This window comes from Eleginops maclovinus, chromosome 20 (assembly GCF_036324505.1).
Source record: "Eleginops maclovinus isolate JMC-PN-2008 ecotype Puerto Natales chromosome 20, JC_Emac_rtc_rv5, whole genome shotgun sequence".
Classification (NCBI taxonomy): Eukaryota; Metazoa; Chordata; class Actinopteri; order Perciformes; family Eleginopidae; genus Eleginops; species Eleginops maclovinus.
Window position 1 is genome coordinate 16,819,859 of NC_086368.1, and position 19,678 is coordinate 16,839,536.

The following is a 19,678-nucleotide window of genomic DNA, read 5'->3' on the forward strand; positions in this document are numbered from 1 at the left end:
CTTCGAAGATGTGTTCAGATTTTTTAAATAAATGTGACTCGTATATAAAATACCCATGATCCATCTACAATGTGTCCTCGAACTCCTATAGGGTTATAGTGGAATTTATTTTGGGTGTCACCTCTAACGCCTGTAAGAGGTCTTGTATTTTTAAGGTATTGAAATGTCATACCTCTGTTAATAGAGGGACGGACGACTGCAGCTACATGTGACTGGACATACTACTCTATTTATAACAGTCGAGTGCAAGGCCCCAGTCTGACATACACAAGGGCAGACGGACATCAGAGCTGAAATGAACCTGCATGGAGAAAGTCCTGAAGCCTTAAAGTGGACGCTTGGTCATTCTGCAACAGGTAGGTTTTCTTCTACTATAAAAACTCATCGACATAAACATACTAAGACTATATGCTTCATGTTGATTATGTAATCAAACAGCCCTGTAAACGACTTTGAAGCAGAGCAAGTGATCCTTACAACTCCACACCTGAAAAATAACATAAAAAAATGTTGATCCTGAAGCTAAAACAACACTACAAATGTGATCAAGTGCTAAATCTAAGGTATTATAAACATTGCATCAGTGACCCCCACTGAGTATGTTTTCTATGCTTATACAGTAGGTTGTGTCCTGACATTGAACAGCTGAATTTTTCATATCAGGTCATATGACCGGAGTATTTTGGGATCTGTTATGGCTCTTGTAACTGCGCTACTCGTGGTGTTGCTTAGCTGCCTTCTCAAGCTTTGAAGTAATTTAGGAGCATGTTTGATTTCTGAGCAACAGTTTGCTATTGAAAGCTGATTACAACCAAGGTGAAGCTCCAAACCAACGCTCTACATTCACTTCAAATGAGTTGTAACTTCAACTATAACTTACTGGGGATACCAAGGGTGTACTGCAACACATTGCATTGGCCTATTCAATATACCTAAATTTGCAACCCGCCAACATTGATCTTTTGTCTTCTTCTTTTTCAGATTCAGGAGCATATGAGATATAAAATGGATGATTTAGATCACAGCATTCACATTGCAAACTATGACTGGAACAGCTTCTATGAGGAGAGCGAGGAGTGTGGTCTGGCGCAGCCTTCCCTCGCCTGCCCTGATAGCTGGAACCTCAGTGATTCAGAGGACCTGGGAAATCAGAGTTCAGTCTTCAGTGCAGGCCAAGAGGAGCCAGAGCAGAGCTGGGCTGCAAACAGTGATGGAGCTGAAGGCAGTGCTGCAGGATGCTGCAGGGAGGAAGAGAACATGAGAAATTGTGGTTCAGCTGGAGGACAAAAAGAAACAAAAGCTGAAGCACGCCATGGTAATCCCGAAGAAAATGCCATCAACACAATGGAGAAAGAAGCCAACATCAAAACTAAACTGCAAACTGAGCAACTAAATGTGTGTTCAGATGAAGAATTATCAGAGCTGAAAAAAGAAGATGAAGCTCTGCAAATTGAGAGTGACATTCATGACCTCATATCCACACAGCAACCTGACCCACTTTCCTACAACCTAACAGGGCTAGATGTAAATGAGCCGATCACTACAGACAGATCTGTGAGTGAGGATGTGAGTGGTTTGAGAGGAGAAAAAGAGCGCTGGTTTGTGACAGTGAATGAGAGTCCTGCACGACAGGGAGTGCGTGCTGCCACTGTGAAAAAAAAACGAAGACAAAAAAAAACTCGTAAGGAGAAATCACTTGAAAACCACTTTAAGTTAGAGACAACGATAGATAATAGTCAATTTGAAGTAGACCATAACTTAGTAAAAAACTTTGAGAGTGTGCAGATGGGAGTCATTTCAGATTCATCGCAAATGTCTTTAACTTCTGGTGAGGAAGACAATTTGTCAGAACAACTGGTGGTGTATAATTCCCCTAAAGACAATGTCAGTGAGCCAACTATAGACACCAAATCAAACAACACAATAAGACCCAAAAAACCAATAAAGTTAGACAGTGTGGAGTCTGACGAATATGTAGATGGTGTTGAGTTCTTCTCCACTCACAGTTTTGACTCTGAAAGCTATCTGTCAGCTTCCGAATCAGTGGAGGAACTTCAGCATCTCCTCAAGGAACACCAACAACTGCAAAGCTCATTATCTCTGACAGAAAACAGCTATCTATTCAATCTGACTACTGAGGCAGACAACACGCAAGATAGAGAAATGCATTCTTATGATGGCACTCTCTCTTTTGATTTACCAGCTTCTAACTGTGACAGTCATAAAAGCACCAATGTTCAGCCATCTGCCGGCCAAAGTGCGGACAAAATGCCAAATGACATCTCCACATTTGATAACCAAACACACAGCACGTTTCCTGCAGATACACCTGGACTCCAAAAACAGGAAGTAAATCATGTAGCATCTGGTGGCTCTTCAGTGAATCAGCTCCTCCCCATACCTCATTTAACTGTAACACCTTGCCCTGTGGCCGACAGCCCTGAAACATATGCCGAAGCAGCAGGACACACTCGACCTGTGTACGCCATTTCGTCCTTTTGGGATGAAATGGAAAAGCTGACGATAAATGATATTTTGCAGCTCAGGATGGGTAGAAGCACCCCTCCCAGAGATACAGTAACACCAAACGCAGATGATCAAGGCCCTTTGCTCGACACAGTGGAGTGTAATTCATCTGATGGTGTTCTGATGGATACATCTGACGCTGCTGATTCCGACTATTTCACACAGCCCGATGAATCCAAGCACGATCGTTCAAGCTGTGAGTTCTCCACGTCCGATTTCGAAGAAGAGTACTGGCAATACCTTAGTGCCAGTAGGAACCAGAGTCCCGACCCTCAAAGCAAAAACCAACAGAGCACGGACGACTCTCTTTTCACAGCACATGAGGAAGAGGAGTCTTTAAGCTCCGAAGGAAAGGAGACACCTGTGCCTTTAGACGACTATGCAGAGATCAGGAAGCAAGTGATTTAATTTCGAGCAAACTTGTGTTGCCGAGACGGATCACGAAAAGCAAAAGCATGCACAATGTACCAGCTCTCAAAACAGAAGATTTATCTTTGCAGTTGTTACTCAGCAATGATGAGAGCAGTTTGTTTCTTAGCAGTTGTCCATCTCTGGAGGAAAATCTGGTTTTAAAAGAAACACAAATACCTACATATCTACAGGGTGAACATGATCAAATATCCTTCCCTGAAGTGTTTGAATACCTTTACAGCGATGAGAGAACAAACAGTGACTCGCAATGTGTTAAAGTTTATGATGCCGTTGACATCTCAATGGTTCCTGTTTATGACTATTCGCTTTGTGCGTTCAGCGATGAAATGTCATTCTCTTTCCTCTTCAATTCCCAGCACAGTGAGGAGAAACCCATCCCCATTTTCTCTTGTTCTCAGCCCCTCATTAGAGAACTCAGATTCCCAAATCCGGATTTTGTTTTCTTGCGTTCAGACTGCGAGGAGGAGGGTGACATCTCCCCCTTCAGGATCATGTCTCGCTCTTTCATAAAGGGAGATGATTGCGGGGTGTCTGCGTCACATGGATTTTACAATTGGAAAAGTTTGATGAGGAAGATTCGCTTTCCCGACAAAGGGAGCATCTGGTGCAGTAGATCTGGTTTCATGGTGTTCCCAGATGAAGTTGAGAAGATCACCACGAAGAGTGTGGACCCACCAATCACAGTGCTCATGGCGAAGAGAGACTCATCTCCTTTTCTGCTGTTTAACGAGCTAGCATTGCAGCAGAGGGTTTTGGATGCTTTTCAGGCCACAAGTAAGTCTAAGCTGCTTATTCTCCAGTCTCGATGTGAAACATCTTTTTTTCAAACACACCATTCAATTATCTTTGAATATTAACTCATTTTTTATGTATTATGGTCTATGTTTCTTTCAGAACAAGAGGGCATTTTCTCCTCACTGAAGCAGTCAGACATGTGTATGGTCTGCATCGCTTTTGCCTCCTGGGTGTTAAAATCCTCCGATCCTGAGGCTGCTGATGCCTGGAAAGCAGGTATGAAACTTTTCCAGGTCTTCACAATACATCGTTCATTTTATAAATCATCTTAACAATGTCATGTTTTTGGTGCCTTCTGTGTTCAGTTCAATTTGTTAATTTAAATAAAGTTGGAAAAAATATTATTTTCTTTATTTAACAAGATATTTGTTTTAATTTAGAAGTATACCACAATCAACAGAATGCAAAACACAGAGTACACTTATTTATTTTGTTTATTTATACCAAAAGATGATTATGATTTAACAATGTTATTGCATATTTTTTAGGATTGTGCAGCCCTTAACTCTTGCATTGATATTCTGCTGTTACATTCAATAGTCTACAAATCTAACTGTGGTGTCTAAAATACATACTTAAAAGGCCCTGCATTTGAACTCCATCAGCTTCTTTCTGGGGGTGATGTCCTTCATTTCCTTTTTAAATATCGGATTAGTGTTTGTGGGCTGAACACCTTAATAATTAATAACTAATAATATTAAATGAGATATTTGAAACCACATCTTGAGGGGCTTTAAATATCTCCTATTAAGATAAGATAAGATATACTTTATTAATGCCAAATTGGGATTTTTTTTCCTATAATCTTTTTCAACAATATATTATAGGTCTCAGATATATACAAAACATGTTACCTTGGTCGGTTATTGGCTTATGGCTGCACAACTCAAAAAACCATTGTGACATCACAAAGGGGCCAACATCTGATCAGCTAATTTTAAGATATAAATGGATCAGGACAAAAAGAGAGAGAATCTTTTTTCCTGAAACTTTCCGGATCTCCTAACACAGAGCGGACACATTTTGATGTATAAATAGCATTGAAAAGTGGATTTTGCATTATAGGTGACCTTTAAATATTCATCACAAAGAGTATTGTGTAAGTTGGTGAAATGACAATTCCTCACAGTAAACTCTATTTAAATCCTCTTCAGCTCTGCTAGCAAATGTGAGTGCACTGTCAGCCATCCAGTACCTGCGGCACTATGTGAAGAGGAGGAATCCTTCTTAACAGGATGCCTGATACGTATAGATAACAGACAAGAGCGGAATCATTTCCTAACACTTTCACTTGGGTCCATTTACAAGGATATATATTTTATATATGTACTGTATGTTAATATTGCCTCAGAGTTATCATTGTCTTTCCCCATGTTACAATGAAGCATCTAGGCTAGTAAAAGGTTTTTTACTGTTAAACTTTGGTCATTTTACGTAAACAGATTCCATGGAAGCAGAGTAACCAAAAATTAATTGTTTATAATATTAGTAATAGTAGGTCACATATTTAAGACCTAATTGGAACAGATTGGCTTGGGAATGAAAGCCATAGGATGGGGAAGTTAACACAATGTTGGCTTTGGTCTTATCATGGGATTTATTTACAATAAGCTTATGCCCAGCATTATCTTTTCAACATGAAAACATTTCAGCTTTATGTTTAAACTTTTAGATCACTTTAATATTTCAGTTCTGGGTAAACTGATGTTAATATTTGGACCACTATGTAAGCACAGACATTTTTTAACACATGCTCTTTGTGAATGTGATGGCATGTATGTTATATGGTTTTAAACGTGCAAGTTTTAAGAGCAGCTTGTAGAGAGCTGAAGCAAAGTGTCTCTGGGAGGTTTTTGTAGAGGATGAAAAGGTAGATGAAAACACGAAAAAAGTTGCATTGTAGGTATTGGCCGTCGTAAGTTGTAAGAATGTAAAGTAAGTGACTGCATGAGCTGTGCATGATGGGTAAACATTGGTTCCTTTATTTTGAGCGTTGTGCCCATTTGATACAAAGTAATGTCAACTTATGTCTAATCACAGGCTCACAATTTGTTTTTATTGTTGTTGTTTTTTTACACACTTTGAGATTATTATATTTTCATAATGTCACACAGGCTTGACAGGGTTAGCCCAGTTTTAAACTTCAAAAAGAATAACGTGTGTAGTTTTACCAGTGCCAAGGAGGGTATGTTTGGGCTTGGTTGGTCTGTTTATTTGTTTGTTGTTGTCTGGCAGCAGGTTGAAGGAAAAGTACAGGCCTAACGTGCATTAACTTGGTGGAAGGGTGTATCCCATGTATGTACAAATCATGGGACAGAAACAACAAATATATTTTAATGATAGCAATTGTGAGACTCAAGTGATGAAATGTAGTTCATGTGAACTTCCTGTCATGTCAGTCACCACATTGGGAACCACGGTGCCTAAATACTATGTAATTAAAAGTCAGTTCATCTGCTGGGAACTTTTAAAATATGTGTTGCAACAAAATGTTTTTTTTTTCCTGTGTAATTGATATAAACTAAATAGAATTGACATATCCGGTTTTACTGTCTCAATTGCTTTTATATTTGACCCCTGCATTTTCTGTAAAGATCAAATTACTATTGTCAAAGCCATTAAAAAAGCCTGGGTTCATGTGATTTTACATTTTTGACAGAATATGTGCATTTAAGGTGGTTTAATGCTTTAAAACCATGAATACATCCCGCTCCTCTCTGTCCAGTTGATGTGTGCAAGAAAGAAAATAAAAACTTCTGCTATTTTCACACATGTAATGCACCCTGTTGTCAGTTTATTATTAGGTATACCAAACTGAAAGCAACACAGTCAAATACAGTTCATCTTGAAAAAGTGTTTCTGTAATAAAGCCCTTACTGATATTAACTGTGCAGACAGAATATAAAAATCACTTTTCATTTCAACAGCACACAAACTGCAAGTCATGTCTAAAATGATAATGAGTTGTTCCTAATTAGAGTTTGTATGTTACAAAAATAAGAACACATTTAAAACACATACTGTATGTATAATAGTCAAAGACATAATTAGCATAGTCATAAATCATATGTTAAAGGAAATGAAAAGATTATTTACAACATTTTAAAGTAAGGTATAGAATTTTTGGGAAACTATAATATACATATATATATTTTTGATCAATTCTTTCATTATGAGTATGCAATGACAAATGTACAGAATAATGGATGTAAAAATGGTTTGTCTAATAACCTTTTTTGGTCATTATAAGTTTGCTTTGATTTGTTACTTTTCCAAAAGTAATGAGTTGTATTGTGACTTTGTTTGATGTATGTATTCGAGTTGTGCAAAAGGAACATTACTGAACTCAACTAAACTATATCCTCTTATATCACCAGTTATATCAGCCATATCAACATCTCTCAAAAAAAGCGTCAAAGAAAACTGATGACAACCTTCATGAAGGTAGAATTTATTGCAGGACAGTGTTAGCTTTAGCTAGGCGTACCTTATAAATTGTATATACCACAGGCTATTGATACAAAGAAACTCCAGGTGCAAAGAGAACAAGGGGTCATTGCAGAAATATTTATTGAAATAAATATGCAATGGATACACTTTTATATTATGTCACATAAATATTGAATTTAGAGGCAGTTCTTTTAAAAATTCCAATAAAATGTTTAGGATTTATTTTCACTCCAATTCATTTCCTCTCATCAAAACAATGTAAATACATTATTCTAACAAAATGTTCTGCATTAGCAACAGATCATGGTCCAATTAATAATTATCTTACCTTATAATACTCAGTACTGTTTTAGCTTATGATTTACTGCTATCGTGCTGGATCGAGGGTCAGGTGTTCACGTCTACTGCTATTTGAATAGTACTCATTCATATAGAATATTGTGAACATTTAATATTTACAATCTCAAAAATGAGCGAATAAAAGCTTCGGTTATAATGTGAAAAGATATCTTGATATATAAAACTTTAGGATTTAGACAAATATTTAGCAGATTTAAGAGAAAAAACAATCTATACTATGCTCTAAGCACCACAATGCAACTTGCTACTCTAGTTTGGTGAAAAAAAAAGGCTGAGTCATGCTAGGTCGTTAGAGTCATTCAAACACTGATTAAAAGGTCATTCTGTACAAGGAAATCATTAGGAAATCATAGATAGACATTTAAACTTAACACCAAAGTCAGTCTGTTTTCATATCCTTTGTAAGAGCTATTTTTTCATTAGCAAATTCATATCGCATATGCATATGAAACAGTTTGTTAGAGAAAATCTGTCACTTCAAATCTCACGTGAATGGGTGAGAATGTTTGATATTTTGATAATAAAAACTAGTAAAAAGTCTTAGAGTGATATGAAAATCTGAGACGAACTTTGACAGTCCCATAAGTGCTGAACAAGGAATGCACAAAAAGATCCACAAAGATTTTCCTAAAATATATTAAAACAAAAAAACTGGACACACAAATACTCTCTTACAGTCTTAAAAGTACACAGTATTCTATTTGGGTAGGAGTGTAGGGATTCAGGGCATGCACCACCTGGCACTCAAGATGGCTTGTCACCTTCTTTCTTCAGACGGCTTCAGCAAACAGAAACAAAGAAACAAGGTCAACACTTTTGTCTGACTTTTGTCTTATTTGAGTTTAACTACACATTGTGGCATTATCTAGTCTTGCACAGTATATTAATTCTGGTAAAAAGATATCACAATACCCTACCATTAAGAAGGGTACCATACCCTATATTTATTAATAGTGTGGGGGAAATAATGAGAGGGTGGTGGTTGTGCATTGCTAAGCTTCCAGCTGCTGCAGGCATTTTGGGCGTGTTTTTTTTTGTCATATATGCATGCTTCACGTACGACTGCTCTTTTTTAGCGAAAGCCCTGGGAGCAGAGCAGGGTATGGCTACAAAATACTTACGCTGAGAGTTATGAGTGGCGCTTATACTTATGAAGGTAATTAGATAATAGAGCTGTTGATTGCTTGTTAAGAGCAGCATCAGCATGTTTTAACCTTTCACAATCCCAAAAGCCCTAGAACCTATGTGCCACATCTACTCAACAGGTAAGCTTACAGTATTGCAGACACTTATCTCAGCAAGAATTGAACCTGTTTTTAGCAGCACGTTGACATGTTAAAGCCTTCTGAATGTGAAATTGTTGCAGTATTACTGTCAAAATATTTTAGGCAGGTATCATTCAAGGACATTATTTTGATATTGTGACAACACTAGAATGATGTTGATAATTATATATGAGAAACTGAGTCATTACTATGAGATAATGTAGTCCCATTAAGCTGCATAGTTACCATAATAATGTGATACCTCTGATAGTTTGAAGCCTGTGCACTACATACTACATTCAAAAGCCTCACCTGTAGTAGTCTTCCTGACTCGGGAGTGGGCCTCCATGCATGTGGTGCCCATGCAGCCACTGCTGCTCCATAGCCATCCTCTGCAGCTCTGCAGACTGAGCATGCATTGCCTGGAGCTGGTGAGCAGCAGACATCTGAGGAATCGGGCCCTGCAGCTCTCGTGGATATGCACCTCCTACAGGTAACAGAGATTTAATAAAGACTCAAATTAAAGGGTCTGGTTTCAAATTGCTCCAACTTATCATTTTAGCTTAATGTATTAAGCTGAGCTGATTATCCACAGCTCACCAGGACGAACATTGTATCGTGATGCTCTCTCTTGTTTCATTCTTATCCAGGCTTTCATTGTATCTGTATACTTTGTTCCCTGGTTTTATCTTTCTATCCTCTTTGCTTTCAAACTTTTCTCATAAGCACTGTCCCCGTCTGATGAAGTGGTAAACCGAACTAAGAGTTTAGATTACGAACCAAACAGTGGGTGGCGCAGCATCTCATGATCATGAGGGAGATCGCCCAGTAGAGCGTTGGGGATTGGGCCGCCAGGGAAAGGGTAGCGGGCCAAACGTGGGCCTCCTCCCAGAGGGTCCAGGGGATGAGGGCCTTGACCTGGATGAAGAAAGTAAATCATTCAGTACATTTAGGTAAAACCGTCAGCTTTTCCGAAGTCCTAATGAATTGTCCTTCACATCTTTCGACACAGCAGTCAATAGATCTGACCTCACCTTGCCCGAGGGGATCCTGCTGGTGCAGGTGTAGGTGTGAGTGAATGTGAGAGTGCTGGTGATGGTGTGGCGTCACATTGAGCATCTGCAGCCTGGCAGCCGGGTCGACAGATGCCATTCTCTCTGCGTGGAGCCGCTCGGCGGTGAGTCGCTCTGCATAGCTCAGCTCGGGGCGCAGCTGAGGGGCAGCCAGCACCATCCTCTCTCGCTCCATGTGGTTCAGCCCGGGATGGAATTGGGCGAAGTGGTGGGGAGGCCCAGGGATGTGGGGGAGACCCATCGCCCCGTGTCTGGCAAAGTGCTCCATAGGGTTGGCAGATGGGTGTAGAGTTTCCATTTCTGGGGGCTTGACCTCATAGCCGGGCTTCATCCTCTCATGGAGCTCCCTCTCTCGCAGGTTCCTGAGCTCGCGCTCTCTGAGGCTGGGTTCAGCGCCATACAGGCCCGGCATGTGGTAGGCCAGCAAGGGGTCTCCGGGGCTCAGTGACACATAGAACGGGTGGTTGCGGTTTGAGGGCGACATGACATGGGGTCGGGCATAATGACTCAGGGTGCGCAGAGCGGGTGTATCAGGGCCGATGTAGGGGGGCACAGCAGCGACAGTGGTGGGCGGCTGCTCAAAGGAGGGACGTCCATGGCCCTGAACGGTCATCTGAACATCGCTCATTCGACTGTCGTGGGAGGAGCTGGAGGCTCTCTGTAAGTAAGCAAATTGTTTGAGACAGTGTTCATTTCAGCAGTAAATGTAGATTTAGTGTTCGTCTTGCTTATGTATTATAAAAAGAAATAGACTCACTGCATTTCTGTCCGCCTCCCTTTCTCTCTCTCTCTCGCGGTCTTTCTCCCTTTCGCGTTCTTGTCGAGCACTGTGCTCAGCATCTCTCCTCGACCTTTCCACGGCCTCCTCTCTTTTTTTGGCCAGCTTGGAGGCTGTAAGTGGAGTGAAGAACAGGTCTGTTCTGGAACAGGAGTTGTAACCACGATCCAAGTGTTTGATAAACCTGAAAGAAAAGATTTGAGCATGATTAATACACTTACAGGAAACGATTCATTTGTTTGTTGTTTAAGGCTCGATTCTTGTCAGTTTTTTTTTTAACAATTTAGGCGCCAACTCTATTGCTGAAATCTAGGAATTAATTAACTCAACAAAGACTGCCATTACAACGAAGTACAAATGGCAACTGCATCAGTCCACAGCTTAACTGAAATACATGAACCTTCAATAACCATCAGCTGCAAACAGCTTCAACCACACTCAATGTAGCTATGATCAGAAGCAGATTTTGAAACCAAGAGACACTTCTAACAGACACTTTCGGTTATATCCAAATATGTAACTAAGATAACAAATATTTTTTAACAATGGTTCCATGGTATGTATTTGATGTTACCCTTGGTAACAGCCTGACACACACAACCAGACACAAAACAATGAACTTCAATTAAGCCAACATAAAATATATTTAAAAACATAACAAAGTTAGCACCTCTAAATGGATCTAGTGCTTTGTAAAGCTGCAGCACATCTCCCTGACTGAATGGACTGAACTAAAACCAAAGTGCCTTTTGTATTTCAAATACTCTAATGAAAGAACCACTAGTTACCAGTCGAAGGTTGTCTTGCTATCAAAGGCAAAATTAACCAACCCCCCCAATTATCACAGGGAGATATTTATCATTTCCCTTAGAAAGAGTTCCTCCCCACTTACCGTGCAGACTGGCTGGCATGGCTGGCCATGTTGACGATGGTGGGCTCCGGCGAGGGGCTGCGAGGTGGAGGTGGGGGGCTCTCAGCCTCTTCTATCTCATCCAGAGGCTCTTCTTTAATCTGAATTTGTGATACTCCTGCTGCCGAGCTCGGCGAGGGTCTCAGTGGTGGATATGACGGCTGGAGGCTCGGCACAGGACCAATAGCAGAAGATGTTACAGGGGGGAGGGGGAGTGAGGCGGCGGCAGGCGGGTGGGAGGAACTCATGCTTTTTCCAGGGTTGGTCTGCACCTGAGAGGTCACTGGAAGTTGGGTAGGAAGGGAATGTATTGGCAAAGGCTGCGGCATGAGCTGAAGGGGGGGAGGAGGGGCGCCCGGAGGATGCGGGCTGGGCAAAGAATTGAGAGGCTTCAGAGCGGGGGGAGGGGGGAGATTGGAAGGCATCTGAGGGAAAGATGTAGCAGACTGACTGTGTGGCCCCTGTTTGTGTGAACTTGGGATTGGAGTGGTGGGAGGGGGCTTGATTTGAGGGCCAGAGAGAGAAGGCTGGGGGAGCTGAGACTCCCTAAAGAAGGGTGGGGGTCGCTGGGGGGCCTGAGCCGACGGGCCATGGGTCTGTAGAGGCTGTGCAGAGTTGAGAGCAGGGGGGACCTGAAATGCTGGAGACAGAGGACATTCCTGACCCAGTGCTGACGGAAGAGTAGGGGGACCAGAGAGAGCGTGAGAGGCAGGCTGTGGGCGGGTGTTTGGTCCAGCAGGCTGACCGGCAGCTGGCTGAGGGGGGTCTGGAGAGGCAGGAGGTGGGCTCTGAGCGCCATCAGCAGGAGGGATGCTTTGCGCCGGCTGAAGTGTGATGGAAGGGCCCTGAGAGGGGATGGCCTCTGGGGCTGCAGGGTCAGCCGGCCCCACAGCTGGAGCAGCCAGCTCTGACAGGACGCCGCCAGGCTGGGCAGAGGAGTCGGAGTCGCTCTCGTTGCCCTGCTGAGGGCTGGAGATGCTGGGGGAGGAGCTGCGGTTGTCCTGATCGATGTCTTTGGTGTCGCTGCTGCCATCTTCCTGAGCACTGCGGCTTTCTGAAGAACTCTCCTCCTCTACCTCGGCCTCTCCCTCTGACCGCGAGCCCCGTGGATCCTGGAGGAACAAACAATATTTCCTTAATCACGCTGAGCAATAGATTATTAGGGTTCCGGAACTTTCTAAACATCAAATTCAAGGACCAAACACAATATGGTAAATGGACTGTACTTATATAAAGCTTTATCCAGTCTCTATTACCCCTCAAAGTGCTTCGCAGCATGTCACTTTCATACAGAGCGCCTGACTCTCGGTAGCGAACATTCACACACATTCACACACCGTTGTCCATGCCATCGGGAGCCACTCTGGGTTAAGTATCTTGCCAAAGGCTACATCAACATGTTGACTGCAGGAGCTGGGATCGGAACTACATATAGTTTGACGTAGATCAAGGTTAAATACTGTTACAACAATGATAACTCTTATAATGAAGACAAGCTGACTTTACAGAAGCTCACAGACAAAACTCTAAAAGAGAGGGAGATGATGAATGTATTCCAGTTTTGAAAGACTCTCAAAAAGCTAAGTTATAGAAAATTATCTTTCTGTTCTGTTCAAACACTTTCAATTAACCTTTGTCTATTTGTCACATTTCTAAACATTCAAGGCCTTGATTAACCTGCCCCCTCAAATCCACCACATTCAAGGATGTCATGGATGCGTGGAAAGCAAGATGACTGACTTTCTGAGCGCAGAGTAAGTTATGTTAAAGTGGGATTATTGTCCCTGCTGCACAAAAAGGCCTTTTTGGAGAAGATTTTACCCAAATAGGGATGCAGTTCCCTCTCACCTGTGTTTTCGGTCTTTTAGGAGCAACTTTTTCGGGCTCATCAGGTTCCTGAGCAGGAATCTCCCGCACACGCTTTGTTGTCTTTGGTGATGTGACCTCTTCTTTTATTTTCTGTGGAAACCAGATGACATTTTCACAGTGGTGTTAATAAGAAACAGAAAACAATGATGACACAAACCCTCAATGAGTGATATTGAATAAGTATGTGAGGCTGCAGCAGCACAACATGTCACTTATTATAATGTGCATGTATATTATATGTACATGTGCATATTTGTATATTATATATATATATATATATATATATATATATGTTATGTAATTCAGTTTCATGCATGCTGGGACAGACTTATTTTTCATTAACTAAACGGCTGAGTTCTTTGAAGATCTCCTCGTGAAATTCATCAGTTTTTCTGATAAGAAAGTGTTACAAAGTGTATAAGGTTATGTTAACCTTGCTCGTCTTCTTGCCCGATTCGTTCTTATTATCCGTGGAAGAAGATCTCAGGGAATTAGAAGTCGCTCCGTTTGGGGAGGGCTGGCTGCTAGACTGCTGATCCTCACTGGTGGGGGAGCCCGTGAGCCTCCTGTGGCCACTTCTCAAAGATGACAGCTGCTTTAAAAAGAAAAAAAACTATCAGTATTTAATATTGTTGAAACGCATGCAAGGAGACAGGTTGTCCTACTGTACAAGGTATTCTCCTAGTAAGTAGCATGTTAATCAATTTGACAGATTCAATAAGGGTGTGAGATCTCGTGAATATTATAATTGGAAACTTAACCTGCACCGACACTTTCTTTTGAAGGTTTATTAACTAATAAATATATCTCTATGAGCCTCAGGCTTACAGGTGCTCTGCTTCGTCGTGTCCTCATGCCATGTTTGCTGTTCACCTCCTCTTCCTCTTTTACAGGTTTAAACAGGAATGGAGCGCCAGCAGATTTCGAAGCTGGCGGCAAACTTCCATGTTTGTTTTCGTATGTGCGGCAGGTCGTGCAGATCAACGAGGTGTCTCTCCGCCCATGGTGCCAATCCTTAGAACCTGAGGGAAAAAAACACTTTAGGTAAGAGTGCGACAAAGAGTTTGAAAAACGTTCTGGTACTGGTTACACTTTCTATGACACCCATGTCTCGAATAAATTATGAACATACTAATATTTAAATAAAATCTGTATAAGTATAGCTATATATAGCACTCATTAATATTCTTGTAATGCTCTTCAACAACATATACACCAGTATGTATATATATATACACAAAATAACACAAAGCATTTTATGACTACTATTCATTTCACTATTGTATTGTATCCCCAAAAAACTCACTCTTAACACAAAATTGATATTAGAATTATAAATATACAGAGATACAACACAATATAAGCATCATATAATATTGGCATAATGGAAAGTTTTACCCAAACCCTTTTCATACAATTAAGAGTCTGGTATAGAAACTTGTAAAACATTAGTACTAAAAAATACTGAGCCCAATAAATTACAAAGACATGCACTGACTTGTTGCACCGCAGTGGCTGCAGCTCTTGATTTCCTGTTCACTGTCTTCACTGTCAAGATCGTCTTCACTGGCTGAACTCGCATCCACTGCGAAGGAAATATCAGCTTCAGTAAAGTCATCCAGCTCATTTGAATCCCACACTTAATCAAAACATAACCAACAACACTTGCATAGAAAAAGTGTCAACACATTTCTGAAGCTCACCTGAGTAATTCCGCGATGGGGTTACGGGGACTGCTGCAGAGCGAGTCTTGGCTTTGCGAGAGGACGGCTGCCGACGTTGCTGCCGATAAGCTCTAGTTCCCGCAGCCTCAGGAGTTTTCTTCCAGTGGTAGTAGAACGTGATCAGCTCCCCCTAAACAGAACAAAACAGGACAGGTTATGTTTCTCATAAAAATATAGCTGCCGTGAAATCACCGTATGCATTAACAAGAATGTTGTATGCAAAATAAGAAGTGTTCCATTACAGTCTTTTTGCTGGGCAGAAAGTCTTTCCGGATGCGGAAGAAATTCTTTCCATACTGTCTCAGGCCTTTGATGAAGCGTTTCTGTGAGGGTGTTGGTGGAAGAAATTAAGTGACATACAGTTACAAGAAAAAGGCTCCAGTTTAGACAAAGTTAATTGTGTGATCTATAGACACATTTATTAAACACAAATAGTTATTATAATGAGGAACTAGACTGGTAGGGGTGAAAAAATACAATTTCATTGCAGGCTTGTTTTATATTAAAGTGAATAAAGTTAATTAAATACCAATGTCTTATAGGACAAAGTTGAACTGACTCTGAACTGTCTAAGCATAGTTAAATTCATAAATAGTTGGCATCCTTTTTACCCCAAGGACTTTTTCTGCCTGCACAGACATTCTGAAGGACTAACATTGACTGACCTTCAGTGCTGTATTACTAACTAAAGGCGTCTCACCACATCATCCTCAGACCAGCATTTCTCAATTAGCTTCGGCAGCGGCTTCTTCACCAGGCGCTGGAGAGCTTTTGCTGCATCATAGTGACTCGCATGGAGCTGGAATTGATAAAAACAGAGATTTTTGAATACATCTTTAGCACAATATTTTTGTTATTTGAATTTACTGGACACTGACAACATAAATTAAAGTTGAGCTCCACACCATGTTGAGTGCGTTGAGTGTGGTGTCATCGCGGGAGGCTGCCAGACATCCATCCTCTGTTGATCCACCATCACACATCCCTGCAAACGCTGCCATGCTCCTGGAAAAATAAATAGGTGAAGTTAATACAGAGAGTGTAATTTTCAAATGTTTCGGGTTAAATTTAGTCTGATTATTAGCAGTGTTTCTGAAATACTTGATAATACTGCAGAAAATAAGCATTGTTAATAGTTAGGCTGAACCGAAATGTCAGTTTTCTTTAACATTCAAAGGTTTCAAATTGGTCCTCTGCATTTAACCCATCCTAGTACTAGGAGCAGTGGGCAGCTATCGTGCAGCGCCCGGGGAGCGGAGATTGGAGGTGTCAGATGCCATGCTCAAGGGCACCACAGCAGGGCCTAGGAGGTAAACTGGGACCTCTCCAAGTAGCACTCCACTTTCGATATTTCATGTCTGTTTGGGGACTTGAACCGGCGACCCTACGATTCCCAGTCCAAGCCCCTACTGACTGAGCCACTGCTGGATTAACAAACTCTGGCAAAGATACTCGCCTATATACGTGACTGAAGAGAGTCCAAGTAGACCAAGGTGACACTGATTTTTAAGCAGTTTAGTGAAGACACTGACCTGGCCGCTCTGAGGTACATGAGAAGGTCACAGTCATTGACCCCCGGCGTCCACATCAGATCCTCACTCTCCGTATGAGTCTGCAAACTGGGAGCGGGCCGCGGCTGCAACTCAGGAAGTTTAGCCTGCAGTGAAGCCAAGACAAGAAACAGCAAACAATTGTTAGAACAACCTTAAACAACACAACTGAATATATGTTTTAAAACTGAGAATTAGATGGTATAAACCTAAGCATTGTTTGAAATATAATACTGAAATTGCAAAACAAAGATTTACACGTTGATTGATTCAAGTGTCAACAATGGCTACAATGTATAATTAAAGTATTAATGGATAAAGGATTTCATTACAATAAAATATATTTTGTTATTGTTTGGTAATAGTACCTGCTCGAAAGTGTTAACATAATGAGATATTCAAATAGAATTTCAAATTTAACACACAACAGAGAAGCATACACTGTAGCTGGAAGACGTGCAAATAACAAATCACACTGGATACACAGGTCTGACAAGTCAAATAATTAGCCTTATCTAACACTGTACACTCTGTATACATACTTATTTAAAGTAGTGTTTCTACAAAGAGAGCTACAGTGATTAGTAAAAAAATCTTTGACCAAGAAAAAAATAACTGCCAACTATGTAGAATCAATCAAACAAAAATGTCCAAAAATGCTGATTTCAAGACTCTCATATAAGGAGATTTCCTGCTTTTCTCTGTTTTGTATCATTAAAATAAACATCCTCAGGCTTTGGACTGACTTTAAAGACATCACCTTAGACATTTTATCTTTTATATTTTATAGACCAAGCAATAATCAATAAATCTAAACAATTGGCATTATAAATGTTTTATAAAAACATCACAAAACATTGTTTTATAAAAACAAATATATAATATTATTTCAAAAAGTAATATTATATATTTGTTTTATAAAATGTGACAAATAATATCTCAAGCAGGGTGTACCTGATGACTTGATCCCACTCTTATCTCACCCTGTGTGCTGTTCAGGCTCCTGGAAAACAAATATAAAGCATTGAGTCATTATCTGAATTAATGCAAACTTGCCAACTTCAGTCATTGGACACTGGCAAAGGAAACGTGCATTCAATTGTGTTAAAATGTGCTAAAATGTAGTAACCACAACAACTAGCAGTTGAAAAGGATAAATGGTTGTGAAGTGATGATGTTGTGTTAAAATGACAAGCCGGAGAGTTTTTTCTGCAGAAAAAAGTCAGCAAGTAAGCTCCTAAAGTGTAGCAACCTCAAGTAGTGAGTATAAACTGTGAGACGATTGTACAATAATCCTAAATGTGTCGGTGCAGAAACAACTCAGTCTGCTGTGCTGTATATGCACTGTTATTTGATGGGTAATTATCGCAGCACAGACGTGTGATCGATATATCCTGGCTGTGAGAGCATCTGTGATTTCAGCAGCCGAATAACATCCCGCCCCTATATCACTGAGAGCCAATCTCAGCTGTGACCTGCATGGTTTCCTTATATTACATGAATGAAATCCGACGCTAGCTACCGCAAAAGACTGTCAATCAATCATCCATGAGCTGCTAATTTTTACGGTCACCATTACGAGAACAGTGTGTGCTACTTAGTGAGATCCTAACAGGTTGACAGCAGCTGGCTGTCTCGGGGTTAACTGCGAGCTAAAGTATGCAATCAATAGAAAATATCAATGTTAGTGTGCACGACATGTCGCTGACACACACACACACACACACACACACACACACACACACACACACACACACACAGCGACCAGTGTCAGCACACCCACAGGGAATAACAACGGATTTAATAAACGATGCACAATCTGCGTATGCTGACATTATTTAAGATAATACCTGCAGAAACAAGTGTGTGCTGCATTTAGGCGTTCATATAAACATGTGTGTTTTCAACCAGGAGCTGCTAGCTGCTAACGAGACAGTAACATTACGCTGTTATTTGGCTAGCTTGTTAGCCAGACACGAACTTCGTGACCACTGACACTCCGACTATTTCACACACACGGCTCTCAAAGTCACGCTGCAAAACTGTTAAAAGACATTTTTAATGCATAATAACTAAAATAGCATTATAAACGGTAAGTTAATCAAGTTACCTCCGCGGACTGAACAGGTCGTCCATGTCGAGGGCTGTTTGGATGTGGCTTGTTGACACTACGCAGCGCAGTGGGCGATACACACAAAAACTATGCGAATCCCCTATTACATGGCTATTCAAAATGGAGGCGGTGTAGTGGAGGGAGTCAGTCTATTTTTTTCCCAGTGCAATGACCTCAGCAGCCACAGCTAAGCCTTCAAAGTTGTCTGGGTGTGCATAACTGAGCATGTGCCGTAGAGAGGCTGCTCATCATCAGCTGCTGCTGCACGGGGAGGAGGCCTCCATGAAACACACTGTGGTTATTAAACTATATTATGTAAGCCATGACAGTAACATCCGACCTACACAAACGTGTGAATTACCACTTACCAATATCATAATGCAAGGTATGTCGTATTCAATTGGGTTTTGGTTATTGTATAATACGAAAGTAAACATCACAAACAAATATATCAATTTAAAAAGAAACATCTATTATCCATATTATATATGTGGAGGCGATCTGTTGCTTTGATTCATCGGGTAAACCAGGCAGCCATCACTTTAAATATTTAGGAATTCATTGTTTTCATAATGCAAAATTAAAAATAGAATCATATTTGTAACAGAAAATGCGATGAATAGATGCAAAAACTGCGGCCCACTGTCCAGTATAAAACATTTACAATCATAAAAAGGTTTGATAAAGCTCTGCCACTTGCTGATTAACCATATTGATCAATTATATTTGAAACAATCATTAGTAAAACATATAAACCAGGTTTTAAAATACCATTTATTCTGTAGGTTTTAAGCATTATGTATATGACATAGCATTTTGCTGACCGGGAAAAC

General features: G+C 40.8%; 2 protein-coding genes across 3 annotated transcripts; one reads left to right on the plus strand and one right to left on the minus strand.

The window, feature by feature from the left end:
* The first annotated feature begins 258 nt into the window (after nucleotides 1-258).
* perm1 (PPARGC1 and ESRR induced regulator, muscle 1) lies at nucleotides 259-6,530 on the plus strand. The gene is given in 5 exon segments (XM_063910650.1): nucleotides 259-356; nucleotides 982-2,931; nucleotides 2,934-3,732; nucleotides 3,853-3,969; nucleotides 4,908-6,530. Coding segments are annotated over 4 exon segments (2,919 nt in total). The 5' UTR covers nucleotides 259-356; nucleotides 982-1,005; the 3' UTR covers nucleotides 4,985-6,530.
* rereb (arginine-glutamic acid dipeptide (RE) repeats b) lies at nucleotides 6,528-19,045 on the minus strand. Of its 2 annotated transcripts, none has more exons than XM_063910649.1 (17): nucleotides 18,843-19,045; nucleotides 17,687-17,735; nucleotides 16,715-16,839; nucleotides 16,088-16,187; nucleotides 15,883-15,981; nucleotides 15,425-15,505; nucleotides 15,162-15,312; nucleotides 14,957-15,043; nucleotides 14,287-14,480; nucleotides 13,892-14,050; nucleotides 13,438-13,548; nucleotides 11,572-12,701; nucleotides 10,659-10,863; nucleotides 9,863-10,559; nucleotides 9,609-9,746; nucleotides 9,141-9,315; nucleotides 6,528-8,341 (listed from the first exon to the last, which is right to left on the minus strand). In XM_063910649.1, exons 1-17 carry the CDS (start codon nucleotides 18,866-18,868, stop codon nucleotides 8,308-8,310), a joined length of 3,561 nt encoding a protein of 1,186 aa, XP_063766719.1. In that variant the 5' UTR covers nucleotides 18,869-19,045; the 3' UTR covers nucleotides 6,528-8,307. The 2 variants fall into 2 exon arrangements, with proteins under 2 accessions (XP_063766719.1, XP_063766718.1); XM_063910648.1 differs by having other exon boundaries at nucleotides 13,892-14,053.
* Between the last annotated feature and the right edge of the window lie 633 nt (nucleotides 19,046-19,678).

Excerpts from the sequence above, each read along its gene's own strand:
- rereb (XM_063910648.1), bottom strand. The coding sequence starts at position 18,868 with ATGGACGACCTGTTCAGTCCGCGGAG. Across the intron at positions 17,736-18,842 it reads GACCTGTTCAGTCCGCGGAG|GAGCCTGAACAGCACACAGG; the intron begins GTAACTTGATTA and ends TTTGTTTTCCAG. Across the intron at positions 10,560-10,658 it reads GGGAGGCGGACAGAAATGCA|AGAGCCTCCAGCTCCTCCCA; the intron begins GTGAGTCTATTT and ends GCTTACTTACAG.